Source organism: Haliotis rufescens, unplaced genomic scaffold, assembly GCF_023055435.1.
Source record: "Haliotis rufescens isolate VD_foot unplaced genomic scaffold, xgHalRufe1.0.p SCAF_4, whole genome shotgun sequence".
NCBI classification, from domain to species: domain Eukaryota; kingdom Metazoa; phylum Mollusca; class Gastropoda; order Lepetellida; family Haliotidae; genus Haliotis; species Haliotis rufescens.
In genome coordinates, this window is record NW_025964112.1 from 28,783,188 (window position 1) to 28,797,516 (window position 14,329).

At 37.3% G+C, this 14,329-nt stretch overlaps 2 protein-coding genes across 2 annotated transcripts in view; one reads left to right on the forward strand and one right to left on the reverse strand.

Annotated features, from left to right (window-relative positions):
• Positions 1-14,329, reverse strand: part of LOC124150121 (obg-like ATPase 1) — a 410,349-nt gene that overhangs the window by 392,702 nt on the left and 3,318 nt on the right. The window lies entirely within an intron of this gene.
• LOC124150113 lies at positions 9,139-10,833 on the forward strand. The gene is made up of 2 exons (XM_046522038.1): positions 9,139-9,216; positions 9,719-10,833. The coding sequence occupies exons 1-2, from the start codon at positions 9,139-9,141 to the stop codon at positions 10,388-10,390; spliced, it is 750 nt and encodes a 249-aa protein (XP_046377994.1). The 3' UTR covers positions 10,391-10,833.

The following is a 14,329-nucleotide window of genomic DNA, read 5'->3' on the forward strand; positions in this document are numbered from 1 at the left end:
GAGGTGCGATCACGTGCATCAATGGATTTTCTTTGTGCTCTCCAAGGTAGATTTTCGACGGATCCAGTGCGGCACTATTTATGATTAATATATCTAACTGTAGATCAAAGGAATCTTCAAGAGATCTGCAATTTGTCTCTGACTTCTACTGCTTTCAAAATTTTCTGCAATTATGTCTTTGACAGGCACGCCTAGCTCATTACTTTTTTTTACGACTCATCTCGGCTTGTCGGTCACTCAGTCAACAAAAGCAGCAGACGACAAGTTTAGAACGTGTCAGGTTGGTTGGTTGGTTGGTTGTTTAACGCCGCACTCAGCAATATTCCAGCTGTATGACGGCGGTCTGTAAAATAATCAAGTCTGGACCAGACAATCCAGTGATTAATATCATGAGCATCGATCCACGCAATTGGGATCGATGACATGCATCAACCAAGTCAGCGAGCCTGACCACCCGATCCCGTTAGTCGCCTTTACAACAAGCATAGTCACCTTTTACGGCAAGCATGGGTTCCTGAAGACCTATTCTACCCCGGAATCTTCACAGGTCGTGTCAGGTGACAGCCACGTGATGTGAGACGTAATGCATCCACTAAAATAATTATATGACGTCCGGTTGCAATACCCGTGCGTATGGCAAGCGGTTTTAACATTTATTACGGAATTACAGATATCTTCAATTGTTTTAAAGATATCGGTATTTTATTTAAAGATATCAATAATGTTTTTAAGATATAAAAAAGTAATTAAAGATATCTTAAAGTTATTTCTGATATCCATAATACAATTACTGATATCTTTAAATGTTAGGTGATATCAACAAATTAGTTTGTGATATCTCTAAATGTATTTGAGATATCATTAAACAATTACCATCCTACAGTACATAAATATATTAGAAATAAATTCAAGATCTCTTAAATTCAATTGAAGATATCTTGAAATAAGTTATACATATCCACATATGCATTACAGATATCTTTAATTCAATTAGAGATATCTTTAATTCAATTAGAGATATCATTAAGTCTCACCATTACTGATATCAAAAATCCAATTAAAGAAATCAATAATTTTGATATCTTTATATCAATTATTGATATCAGTTTTCTAATTTAAGTAACATCTTTAATAATGGCAACAATTGAAGATATCAATAAATTGTTGATATCTGTATTTAGTTTCAAGATATTAGGAATTGAATTATTGACATCATAACAAAACATGACATTTTGATATCTTTAAATCATATTTTGATTTCAGTAATCGAATTTAAGATATCAGCAATTCTTTTCAAGATATCAGTAATACGCTTCACCATATCCTAATTCATTTCGGGATATCTTAAATTTTATTGCAGATATCTACAATTATCTGCATTTAAGATATCTTCAGTTCCATTCAAGATAGGTTCAATTCGATTCAAGATATCTTCAATTCAAGATATCTTTAAAACAATTGAAGATATCTGTATTTCCGTAATAAATATGAAAACGGCTTGCCATGCGTGCGCTTTAAAGAAGCGAGTTGAACATTACACGACTGACGTTATTGCTGGGTGGGCCAATATAAGTTGAACATGACTGTATAATGAATGACTTGGTCTTTATTAGACAGTGGCCTCAGAAGAATTGTATTAAGAGTTATATTCCCTTACTTTCTTGACAACTTATGTTATAGCAGTTCATTTATTATGCACCTCAAATGAATGGAATATGAACTCATTGTTTGGAAAATTATGCAGATAATGTAGGACTTTAAATCCTACCTTCACCACACAGTATGGATATTTATATCTACCCAACTTAATAAAGTTACCATGGCTTGTCAATTTGTGCATACTCTCAGTGAACAAGTTACCACAAAGTGCAAGTTTTGAATATAAAACCGATGAGCAGATATTAAAGAGTGTATATTTACATACTAATTTTCATAATTATCATAAAAAAGAAAGTAATCAATTTGAAGTGTTTCACAGTGGTTTGAAGTGTGATAAAAGAATATGTTACAATTCATGTTACATTTTAAAGTAACTGTTATGAATTTTATGTCTATACATCATATACATGTTTGTAATGTTTGGCATAACATTTCAACATATTTTTGGAGGAAATGGCAATCAATTTTCAGTGCATTTATCATTCATTTAACTATTCATATGCCTGTGCATCACAAAATCCTTCCAATGAAATGATTTGTTTGTTTGTTTGCTGTTAACACTGCACTCAGCAATATTCCAGCTATATTGCACCGGTCTCTAAATACTCGAGTCTGGACCAGAAAATCCAATGATTGACATCATTAGCATCCATCTACGCATTTGGGATACAATGACATGCACCAACCATGTCAGCGAGCCTGGCCACCCAATCCCGTTAGTGGCCTCTGACGATCATAGATTGCTGAAGATCAACTTTAACCTGGATTTGATATATATTACAAATTGAGATATATATTAGTAATCAGCTAGTCAGCAAAATACAGTGACCATGCATGTTGTAAATGTTGTCATGTTTACACAGTATTTAGTTTCGTAGAATAATGCAGAAAGGCAGTGGCAGAACAATCACACCCAAAAGTGGGAGACATATGGCAATCAGTATTAGGAGAAATGGTACAGATAATCAACGTGAGGATTGCGAGAATATGCGAGGAATACCAAACTTAACCCACCTAGTCGTAAAATGGACTTTGTGGGGTCAGTTTCTGTTCAGGGAGTCATTATTAGTAAAATTTGGGTAAATATTTTTTTAAGCTTGTACGGTTTATCAACATCCTTAAAGAGGCAGTACATAATGTTGATATCGGATTTTGTTTATGAGAATTTCACGACTTGTGGTCGTTGTTAATTGTTCAATAAAACACACTGCAGTTTTCTATTGTATGATAAATAACTCACACTTGCTGTTTATTTCTTAATTACAATCACTTTTAAAAGATATATACAATATGCACATTTGATTTATGCAATCAACAGATTCCCTAACATGAAATTAATACATCCTATGAACATATATAGTTCATAAAAAAAAGCACAATACCACACGGCCATCAAAGTTTTCTTTTCTGTTTGCCATAACCATCTGATTGTTAATGCAGTGGTAAGTGCATAGAGTTTATCACGTGTGTTTGGAGATGGTAAATATCCTGCATTAGAAATAAACTTTGTATTTAGCGAGCCTTGGCAAGCTAAATACATAGTGTTTATTCCTAATACAGGATATTTACCATCCCCAAACACACAAGCGTGATAACCTCTTTATCATATAATGTCATTCTGTAATTCTGTGCTTGAAAATCGCTTTCCCTCTCTCACAAACAATACTGAAACATTGCGAGTTTTCCTGGAATGTGCGCATTAATATTTATCACTTCACAGGGTAAGTGATGTGTCAGTCGGACAGTGACAGTAGCCAATATAGTTCCAAATGAAATCTGTTTCTTATACATTGGTGAAGCAACATATTATACGCAAAACAACAATTGTTTTTACTTGCCTTTCGCGGCAATCCATCGGTCTGTCCGCTAGAGTAACTGCCCTTGTCAAAGGGAAACTACTCTAACCCTAGTCTATGAGACGTCACGGCCATGTTCAGACGTTGTTGACAGTCGGCCTGTCCTGTCATAACGTTAAGTGCAGTCAGATGTACACACAGCGACAAAATGAAATAAGGTAACAATTCAAACATATTTCGGCCAAATCCAACTATTCTAATTTGTGGAAAAGGTTTCCAGCCGCAGAAGTCGACAAGCACAAATATGGCTACTAATCCCGCTTGGTTAGGCCTAGTGCCCTCGCAAGATTGTTTCGCAATTTATATCTCCAAAGTTGCCAAAATTTATAAAATGCCTTAGCTACGTCACACACAGTACATTAGACTGTTCTTTTGATAATGATAGCAATTATCCCTTTAGTTTATCCAGATTCCCGATGGTTAATTCTGAATCGATCCCCGAATGGCAAGGGCGACGCCATGTTTGTTTATAAACACTGAAAGTAGTCCCTACTTGACCTTTGATATTTGCATCTCTATCCACATATGACCCCAACGGATATGGTTTTTATCCGTTGGCTTTATCCTGCCAAGACCCACCCATTATATGATAAATATTCATATCTTCTGAAATATTTATAATTAACACATCTATTTTTTTCAACCTGCATTCTTCACACATCCCTGTATTTATGCTGTTATTCACAACTAAACATTGATATCATATTAAGTGACTTAGCATCATACAAACTATTGCTTTTTCTATTTTCTTATGACTAAAAACTGTAAATAAATAATGGTAATATTACGGACAATGTTAAAAGGGGGAATTTCAGAAAAAAAATATTAATAGACATTACAGGTACGGGACCAGTTGGTATACAGTTTTGAAGTTTGCACGAGAATGGTCAAACAAGCCTGAAACAGAAACAAACAAATTTTGTTTTATATAATAATTTCATAAACCTCAGTGTAAATATGAACTAATTTGTTTTTTGTGCTCAATGCAAATGTTTTCAACCGAAATGTAAACACTTTTCTATCACGGAATGGGCATAACTGTACCTAAAGAAATAATTATTATACATCTAAACTACTGTTTCATGTAACTATTACATTATCAAATGGTTAAAATTCAACGGAATATTTACAGGGTATCTACTTATCAGATATGAGACACTCCACATCATTTTTTACCACATGCTGAATGTGTGTTCGTCTTGTGCGATCCGTGTTGACACTTCATTTATACCAGTGCAAAATAACACCTGGCATGTCATTTCTGGTTTGTCTTATTCTTTTAATTAATTTAAGCTGTTATTACATGTATTTTCACATCCCAAAAATTTAATGTTGCATGCAATCTTCTTGTTTTATTACAGTTGTATTTATCAAAAGCCTTTATCGTCAGATTGTTGCCATGAGTTTTCCTATGTACCAACATGAAGAAATAAATAATAAAATACACAAAGGTTAAACTACGTGGTCATAAAGTTACACATTCGGAACTGAAAAAACATTTACTTTTTTTCATCTAATTTAAATAAATGTAAACCATATGAATAATTTTGCCTGCAATTTCAAGTTGAGCCGATGTGAATGATCGATCAGCACAAACGGCAGCCATTACAGCCGAGTCAGGAGTGGACGTGGGATGGGCGCTCTGCATTTGGATCCCATTGACATATCTGGATACTGGGCTATGCTGATTTCGTAATAATTATGTTACGTATTGCTATTATTGGTTAGTCAGATTGTTTATTTGTCGGATAAGTGCACATTAAAGAAGGATTGCAGCTTTTATTTCAAGCCATTTTGCAGTTTGTAAAGCCCGCTCATGGTGACCCGGGGAATCCTGTGACGTCATTAGGCTGCCTAATTAAAAATGGCATAGCCTCAAAAAAAAAAATTTCAGATGTGGTGATACAAAATATCCTAAGTGTAAACCAAGTCAATGAAGCCTTTTACATTGGAAATAGTTCATGTCAACTTCTGTAATTTGCTTTGACGTTCTGAACACCGATATATTTGTTTCTTGATTATTTGCAAGTCCAATCAATTGATGCACATATCTTTGTTTTTGAATAAATGTCATATGATTAGAACAATAAAGGTATTTTCGGTCAAATGTTGTTCATTTCAAATATTTATGACAAAGGCACAGTACCGGACCTACTAAATAACGTACGGGGGTGTCCGGAAACATCCAGGCAACGCCAGGGAGCGTCCGGGATAATGATACAAAGTAATAAAGTGTATTCTATGTAATTATGTTTTTGTATTAATTATAAAAAATAATATATAGCTAGAAAATAATTACAAACACAATAATTCTTTTTAAATATACGCAAATACGATTGTATTTTATTCAAACTGACTTAGCCTTTGAAGGATACAATGTAAATTTGCATATGGAACAAAAATAAGGTACATATAAAGTGTCATATTCTGTACACCAGGGTTAGAAACTAACAGTTTTTGTCCACTAGTCCTGATAATGATAACATTTAGCAAAACCCTTAAAATGGGCCAATTTCTACTAGTCCTAAAGGATACCTTTACTATTGGGCAGTTAGGTAAGGACTACAGGACTAGTGCCAATTTCTAACGCTGTACACTATTTCATAAGTTTTATTGAAAGACAGGTGTGTAAAACGTCTGGCTCCTTAGGATCCGGCAGATCAGGGAGCATCTGGTGGGAGCGTCTGGAGAATGATACTAAATAATAAAGTGCATTCCATATAATTGTGTTCTTGTATTAATTATAAAAATTAACATATAGCTAGAAAAACATTACACACACCATATTCCTTTTAAATGGTGAATCTGCAGAGCAAATACGATTTGATTTTATTCGAACTGACGTGGTGGTCGAAACTTAGTCTTTGAAGGATACAATGTAAATTTGTTTATTGAAAAAAAATCATGTACATTTATAGTGTCATATTCTGTATACTATTTCATAAGTAATATTGAAAGACAGACGTTTTTAAAAGTTCATGCATAGCACCAGATAGTTCACCGAGTGTAAAATGTCCAGTACTATAGTGTCCATTCAGGCAATGCCAGTGAGCATAAGGGCAACGTCAGGAAGCATCTGGTGGGAGCGTCTGGGAGAATGATGCTAAATAATAAAGTGTATTCTATAAAATTGTGTTCTTGTATTGATGCATAACAATTAACATATATATCTAGAAAAACATTACACACACCACTGATTTGATTTTATTCGAACTGGTGTGGTGGTCATGTGGCCAAGTCAAGTTTTAAGCATTTGTACATATAAGTTGGGTATTTTAGATGTTTCATTTTAGCTTTAAACTTTACACGCAGTAGTACACTACGAACCTTAAGAGTTATACAAGCCCTCAATAAAATAAGCCTAGCCCTGCACCCTTCATTTAACTATATCCACCTTACTGGGTCAGGCCAGGTTCTGACCCATGCGTTTGCACTCTGCACAAGTTTCTTTTGTCTGGTCAGCTTACTTTCTATTGTGTATTTAGTTCTAAAGGTTTCTCTCCGGCATATCATGTAGGCAGTTGTTTTCTTTATTATCAGCCCCTTACTGATTGTGGATGTTAAACATTGTGTACATTAATGGAACTAGGTGTTTGTGTATTGAGGATTTCATTATCCAGGTTAGTTAATTTGGTTTGTGTATCTCATATTCTATATATAGTCTTGTACATTTTGTATTTCTTAAGAGGTGTGTGCTGAATACATCAGTGTACAATTAAACTTAGCTGGTAGTCAAAGTAAAGTAGGTATTTGAACGTGACTGCGAAACTAAGAGGTAAGCTCATTGCCACACAGTGGTAAGTGGGGAACATAATTGTGTATATGGATCGTTATATAGTTTATTATTTATATTGGTAATATTTCTTTATGGAGAGAAATATTGACATGATTCATCAATCATATTTATTCATATCTCATATCTACTATTTATCTTTGTATTTATGCGTAATTATGGTTGGCTGGTTCTTTGGTTTGTTGTTTAACGCCACACTCAGCAATATTCCAGCTGTATGACGGCGGTCTGTAAATAATCGAGTCTGGACCAGACAATCCAGTGATTGATATCATGAGCATCGATCCATGCAATTGGGATCGATGACATGCATCAACCAAGTCAGCGAGCCTGACCACCCGATCCCGTTAGTCGCCTTTACAACAAGCATAGTCACCTTTTACGGCAAGCATGGGTTCCTGAAGACCTATTCTACCCCGGAATCTTCACAGGTCCATCATGGAATTGATTTATTTGTATCTTCATGATTATATATATATGGTTCAAACTAATAACTAGTATCTAGTTATCCTTCTAAATAGATGTTTTTCATGTGAATGTAATGTATTCACATAGTAATTACAAATGGCAATTTTCTATAGTTATTCAGAAATAGTTAACAACCTACTATTTATATTTAAGGATTTATTCATGCTAGTGCTGATGTGCTAGCTGATTAGATGAATGCTTGTGAAGTAATTGTGTGTAATCTCCACGAAAGCTATATTATGTTTGTTTTTTTACAAAAATACTTATGCTTATGATGTGGCCATCATCCTCATGTAACAGGGAAAAGGTGAAATAAAATGTATAAAAAAGAAAAGAAAATACTGATGATGTTTGCATTATATTTTCAGGGTTTACTACGATTATTATTATTATTATTATTATTATTATTATTATATGCACTCTGAATAAAGATGGCTGTCATGTGAATTGACAAGTAGCATTGTGTTGTGTGTGCCCCACCAACATCTACCCCATACCTGCTACAACAGTCATAACTTAGTCTTTGAAGGAAAATGATACTAAACAATAAAGTGTATTTTATTTTTTACTCTGAGTCTCATTGCTCACCTCTGAATCCTGAATACTATCTAACACAAATCTCAAAAGCATTGAGAAAAGAGGTGCAATCTGAAGATAAATTACTACTGAGCCAAATATCGAAAAATAACATATAGCAAGAAAAACTATTACAGACACCACTATTCTTTTTAAATGGTGAATCTGTGTATCGTCTTAATAACAACATTAAGAGGGTCGATTCTCTCATCTCATGTCATCTACACATTTTTCTAGGAATTGTTGTAATAACAACATTAAGTGGGTCGATTTTCACATCAAGGTTTCTCTAGGAACTGTTGTATTAACATTAAGCGGGTCGATTCTCACATCTCATGTCACCTCCAAGTTTCTCTAGGAACTGTTGTATTAACATTAAGAGGGTCGATTCTCACATCTCATGTCATCTCCACGTTTCTCTAGGAACTGTTCTACTAACATTAAGCGGGACGATTCTCACATCTCATGTCATCTCCACGTTTCTCTAGGAATTGATGTATTAGCAGGTAGATTCTCACACCTCAACTCCATGAGAAACACGTACAACATAAATACTTCTATTTTAAACAGACTATGGCATTACAATCTAAAATTGCTATCAGATAGTAATAATTATCAATCAGGGAATTTCATAGAATCTGAAAACCTTGACAATGGGATTGTTTTGTTGTGGACAAGAAATCCATCCCGTAGTTGTCATAAGGGTGTGTTTTGTGAACAGTGCAAGTTGTGGCACCACCCTAAGTGCGAGGGACTCACAGAAGTTCCAAGAACTGTCTGCGAGCAATGTTGAGTATTGTTGTACATTGTGCAGATTCAACTACAGCGCTGTTCTGGACAAACTTGAGGAAGCTGCATACCTTGGTAAGTTAAAACTCCACCTCTTTGCACTTTTTTGTTGTTGATCCAAATTGTTTGTTTCAATGAAACACCTTTGTGCAGAACAATAATAATATATAACACTATGCAAGATCTACATTCTGATACTACTTATTTTTTAATTCAGATGTAATTTTTGAAATAAAGTTTTATATGGAAGGTAAAACTCTTAAATCTTATGACAATGTCGGAGAGAATCAAGCAATAGGCAAGTGATCAAATAATTTGTTATAATAACATTAATGGTGTCGGTTAATCCAATTACTGCTACTTCTCACTACCTAGTATATACTAACCCTTGAGAACACAATGTTATTTCGTAAACTGAAATAAGGTTTAAATGTGATTATCCCTGGCTTCCGGCGAAGTCACAAGCCTTTCAAAGTCACCTGAGAAAAAACGAGATCTCGTCCTTGATTCTCTGGCTTCCGAAGACACAAGACGTTGATATTTTTTGCTCGTCTTGCGAAGATAGAATTCCTGCTAGCCGCATGGACACCATGTGCATGTCAGCCATGAGGCAAACACGGCCACCGGAACCAGCCATGAGGCAAACAATAACCAGAACCATGAGGCAGTTGGTGATGTTGATTTGGAGAATCGAAGCAGGAAACGAAATAGGAAGGACTGGAAAGGCTTCACGGTCCCAAAACGGGACCAAGCCAAGTCTCACCATCATAGTTCTAATTCTGATAGCACGTCATCCAGCAGAAGAAGTGACAGAAGTTCGTCAGAATCGTCAGTTTCGGACGATTGTGAAACCAATAATTGTACTAATAGTACTGACAATCACCTTTATAAGCGGTTTAAGCCCACAGATTATAGGGCTGAAAAGGAACTTTCTAACGAACTGCTAGATTATGCACATGAACATTTCAACCACTACATTAAAGATGTCCAGAGCTGTCCAAACCCAAAAGGATTTGTGCCACTGGAGCTTGACGAAGAATGGTCAGATATGCTAGAAGAGAAAAGATTTACTGCAGCTAAATCTGTTGAAGCATGGTTAAGTAAAATCCAATTAAGACTACTCAATGTGATGGGACCACTTGGTCAGGTGCGGCAGACTGTGGATAAAATCAGAGATAAAGGTGGTGAGGAGATTGAAGTGAACGACTTTCTAAAATTAGTTGAAAAGACTGTTTGTTTGTTGTTGTAAAGGACTAGCCAACGTTGCCAGTACCTTATAGTAGACTGAACATTCTAACGAAGCTGATGAAATTGAAAAGTCAGAAGAAAGCTCAGAAATTTCTCTCAAAGGATGAGAAAAAGTTCAGTGACAGGAAGGCCTTATTTGGCAAAGGTTTTTAAAAGAAATTGTTAAAGCTGTCCAAGGACAGAAAGAAGAGATTAGATATTGAGAGACAGTTTTCGGACTACAAAAACAAGAGCCACTATGGCTTCAAGAGCTCTGCTAGAGGGTTTAACAGAGGAAACAGTCAGCCCTTTCACAGAGGGCCCTCATCAAGTAACCAGGGTTACAGAGGTGGGGGTCGCTACAGTACCAACTCGTACCAGAAGATGCAATTCACCAATTTGACTAGAAAGCGAGACGGTAGTGGCAGAGTGAGGGTTTTCCAGAGGAAGGTATTTATGTTTCATAATATCAAAAGGGAAACACACTGCACAAGTCAGTTACAGGACCTAGACTTTCAAGTCAGTCAATCAGATCACAAACTAGGGTGGAGATCAAAACACTTCATATAAAACTGGGAGAAGCTGACAAAGGATGCTTACATTCTAAATATTGTTCGGGGTACAGAATAGAATTCAATCAATTCCTCAGCAAAAATCAGAACCAAACGAACTAAAAATGCAAAAATCAGATATGGACATAATGTCGGCAGAAGTAACAAAAATGTTAGAGAAAGGGGCGGTGCAGTAGGTTTCTCCAGTAAGAAACCAGTTTGTGAGCACAGTGTTTGTGACCCCCCCCAAAAAAAATAGGGGGTCACAGATCGGTATTCAATGCAAAGAAACTAAACTTTTTTGTTGCTTACCTTACACTTCCAAGTGGAAGGAATAGTAACATTGACAGAACTAGTAAACAAACAGGACTATATGATAAAAATAGATCTCAAAGATGCCTATTTTTGTGTCCCAGTGGGCAACGAGCACAAGAAATACTTAAGATTCTGCTGGCAAAACAAACTTTACAAGTTTCAGTGCCTACCCTTCGGACTGGCTTCAGCACCGAGGGTATTCACGAAGCTGTTGAAACCAGTGATATCTTTCTTACGCAAAATAGGAATCCGAGCCCAAATTTATCTGGACTTGATTTTGGCCAATCCCCAGAAAGATGCATTGATGGTTGAGAGGGATTCGACCCTAGAAGGATGCTTACATTCTAAATATTGTTCGGGGTACAGAATAGAATTCAATCAATTCCTCAGCAAAAATCAGAACCAAACGAACTAAAAATGCAAAAATCAGATATGGACATAATGTCGGCAGAAGTAACAAAAATGTTAGAGAAAGGGGCGGTGCAGTAGGTTTCTCCAGTAAGAAACCAGTTTGTGAGCACAGTGTTTGTGACCCCCCCCAAAAAAAATAGGGGGTCACAGATCGGTATTCAATGCAAAGAAACTAAACTTTTTTGTTGCTTACCTTACACTTCCAAGTGGAAGGAATAGTAACATTGACAGAACTAGTAAACAAACAGGACTATATGATAAAAATAGATCTCAAAGATGCCTATTTTTGTGTCCCAGTGGGCAACGAGCACAAGAAATACTTAAGATTCTGCTGGCAAAACAAACTTTACAAGTTTCAGTGCCTACCCTTCGGACTGGCTTCAGCACCGAGGGTATTCACGAAGCTGTTGAAACCAGTGATATCTTTCTTACGCAAAATAGGAATCCGAGCCCAAATTTATCTGGACTTGATTTTGGCCAATCCCCAGAAAGATGCATTGATGGTTGAGAGGGATTCGACCCTAGAAGAAATTCTAGAGAAACAAGTATTTGTCACAGAAGTGACGAAATGTCCCCCGCCTGTATATACACCAAAATACCAAATATGAAGACAATCCAGCGATTAGTTCTTGAGATATCGCGGCAACACCGTTTTCCAACTCCAAAAGCAGATTTGCCTGCTGTGACCTTGAAAATGGGGTCAAGGTCACCAAAACCGACTGGTGTCTGCGGTGTCTGTATATACACCATAGTTCCAAACATGAAGACAATCCTGCGATTAGTTCTTGATATTGCGGCAACACCGTTTTCCAACTCCAAAAGCAGATTTACCTGCTGTGACCTTGAAAATGGGGTCAAGGTCACCAGAACTGACTGGTGTCTGCGGAGTCTGTATATACACCATAGTTCCAAATATGAAGACAATCCAGTGTTTAGTTCTTGAGATATCGCGGCAACACCGTTTTCCAACTCCAAAAGCAGATATGGCTGCTGTGACCTCGAAAATGGGGTCAAGGTCACCAAAACCGACTGGTGTCTGCCGGTCTGTATATACACCATAGTTCCAAATATGAAGACAATCCAGTGTTTAGTTCTTGAGATATCGCGGCAACAAACAGGTGGGACGTACGGACGGACGTACGGTCGTGAATACTATATCCCCCGCTTCGCGCTTTCGCGCGACGGGGGACAACTAGATTTTGTAGTGAATTGGAAGAAGTCGGTCCTAGAACCATGTCGTATAATAGAGTACTTTGGTTTCACTGTCAACTCGATAGACATGACGTTGTCACTTCCACAAGACAAAGTGACTGGCATTCTTCGACAGTGCGAAATGATGTTGACTTGTTCCCACACAACAGTACGACATCTAGCGACATGGATAGGCAAACTTACTGCCTCAATGATGGCGGTGCTACCAGCACCACTACACTATCAACATTTATAAATGTTGAGAACAAAGGCTCTCTTACCCAAACAAAACCAGGAGACGAAAATGACACTGCAATGCAAACAGGAACTGAGATGGTGGAAACATCATCTCGCCGATTGGAACGGCAAATCTTTCCTCTCGACAGGGCCAGATGTAGTCATAACTACAGATGCCTCGAAATTGGGGTGGGGAGCAGTGTATGGGAAAGTTCGGATAGGTGGAGTGTGGAGTCTCTCCGAGAGAAAACACCACATCAATGTTCTGGAGCTTATGGCTGCATGGTTATCCATTCAGACATTTGCCAAAATCAGAACAGAGGTGCACATCCATCTAAGGATGGACAACCGATCAGCAGTGGCATACCTAAACAAGAAAGGGGGAACGAAGTCCATGGACTTGTTGACGGTAGCCCAAATGATCTGGGGTTACTGCCTCAAGAAAAAGAACATAATATCAGCTGAATACCTTCCAGGGAAGGACAATGTGGAGGCAGATTGGGAGTCGAGACACCACTCAGACTCCAGCAACTTGAAACTGAAAACAGTTTATTTCAATCAAATAAACAAAATTTTTGGGACCAATAAATGTGGATCTGTTTGCCAACAGACTGAACAGACAGGTGGACAGGTATGTCAGCTGGCGGCCAGATCCAACAGCATGGCAGACGGACGCCTTCCTAATGGAATGGGAGGACATGAAATCATATGCATTTCCCCCATTAAGATTAATAGGCGGATGCCTAATGAAGGTAAAAAAGAAGAAAACAGAACTCATACTAATAGCTCCATCATGGCAAAGCCAACCGTGGTTCCCTACTCTGATGGGCTTGTTAACAGAGGAGCCAATCCTCCTCCCTCCAGACCCACAGATGTTGTCGTCTCCAGCAGGGGAGACCCACCCCCTGATGGAACAAGGGTCTCTTAACCTTGCAGCCTGAAAAACCTCGTGAGTTGTAACCAGCCAGAAGGCATTTCTGAATCGGCTTCCGCGTTACTCTCCAAATCCAGGCGCCCAGGCACCAGGAACTCTTACAACAGCTCCTGGCAGAATGGCGTAGTTGGTGCATGGGGTGGGAAATTGATCAATTTCAAGCCTCTGTGGCAAATGTCACTCTCTGTATGAATTCATCTGTATGAATTAGGCTATTCTTACAGCACAATCAATGCAATAAGATCTGCTATTTCAGCCATTCATCCCCATGTGCAGGGAGAACCGTTAGGTCAAACGAAAGAAATTAAGAACACAATGAGAG

Coding starts and splice junctions, on each gene's coding strand:
- LOC124150113 (XM_046522038.1), top strand. CDS start 9,139: ATGTTGAGTATTGTTGTACATTGTGCAGATTCAACTACAGCGCTGTTC. Junction 9,217..9,718: donor TGAGGAAGCTGCATACCTTG/GTAAGTTAAAAC, acceptor AATTCCTGCTAG/CCGCATGGACACCATGTGCA.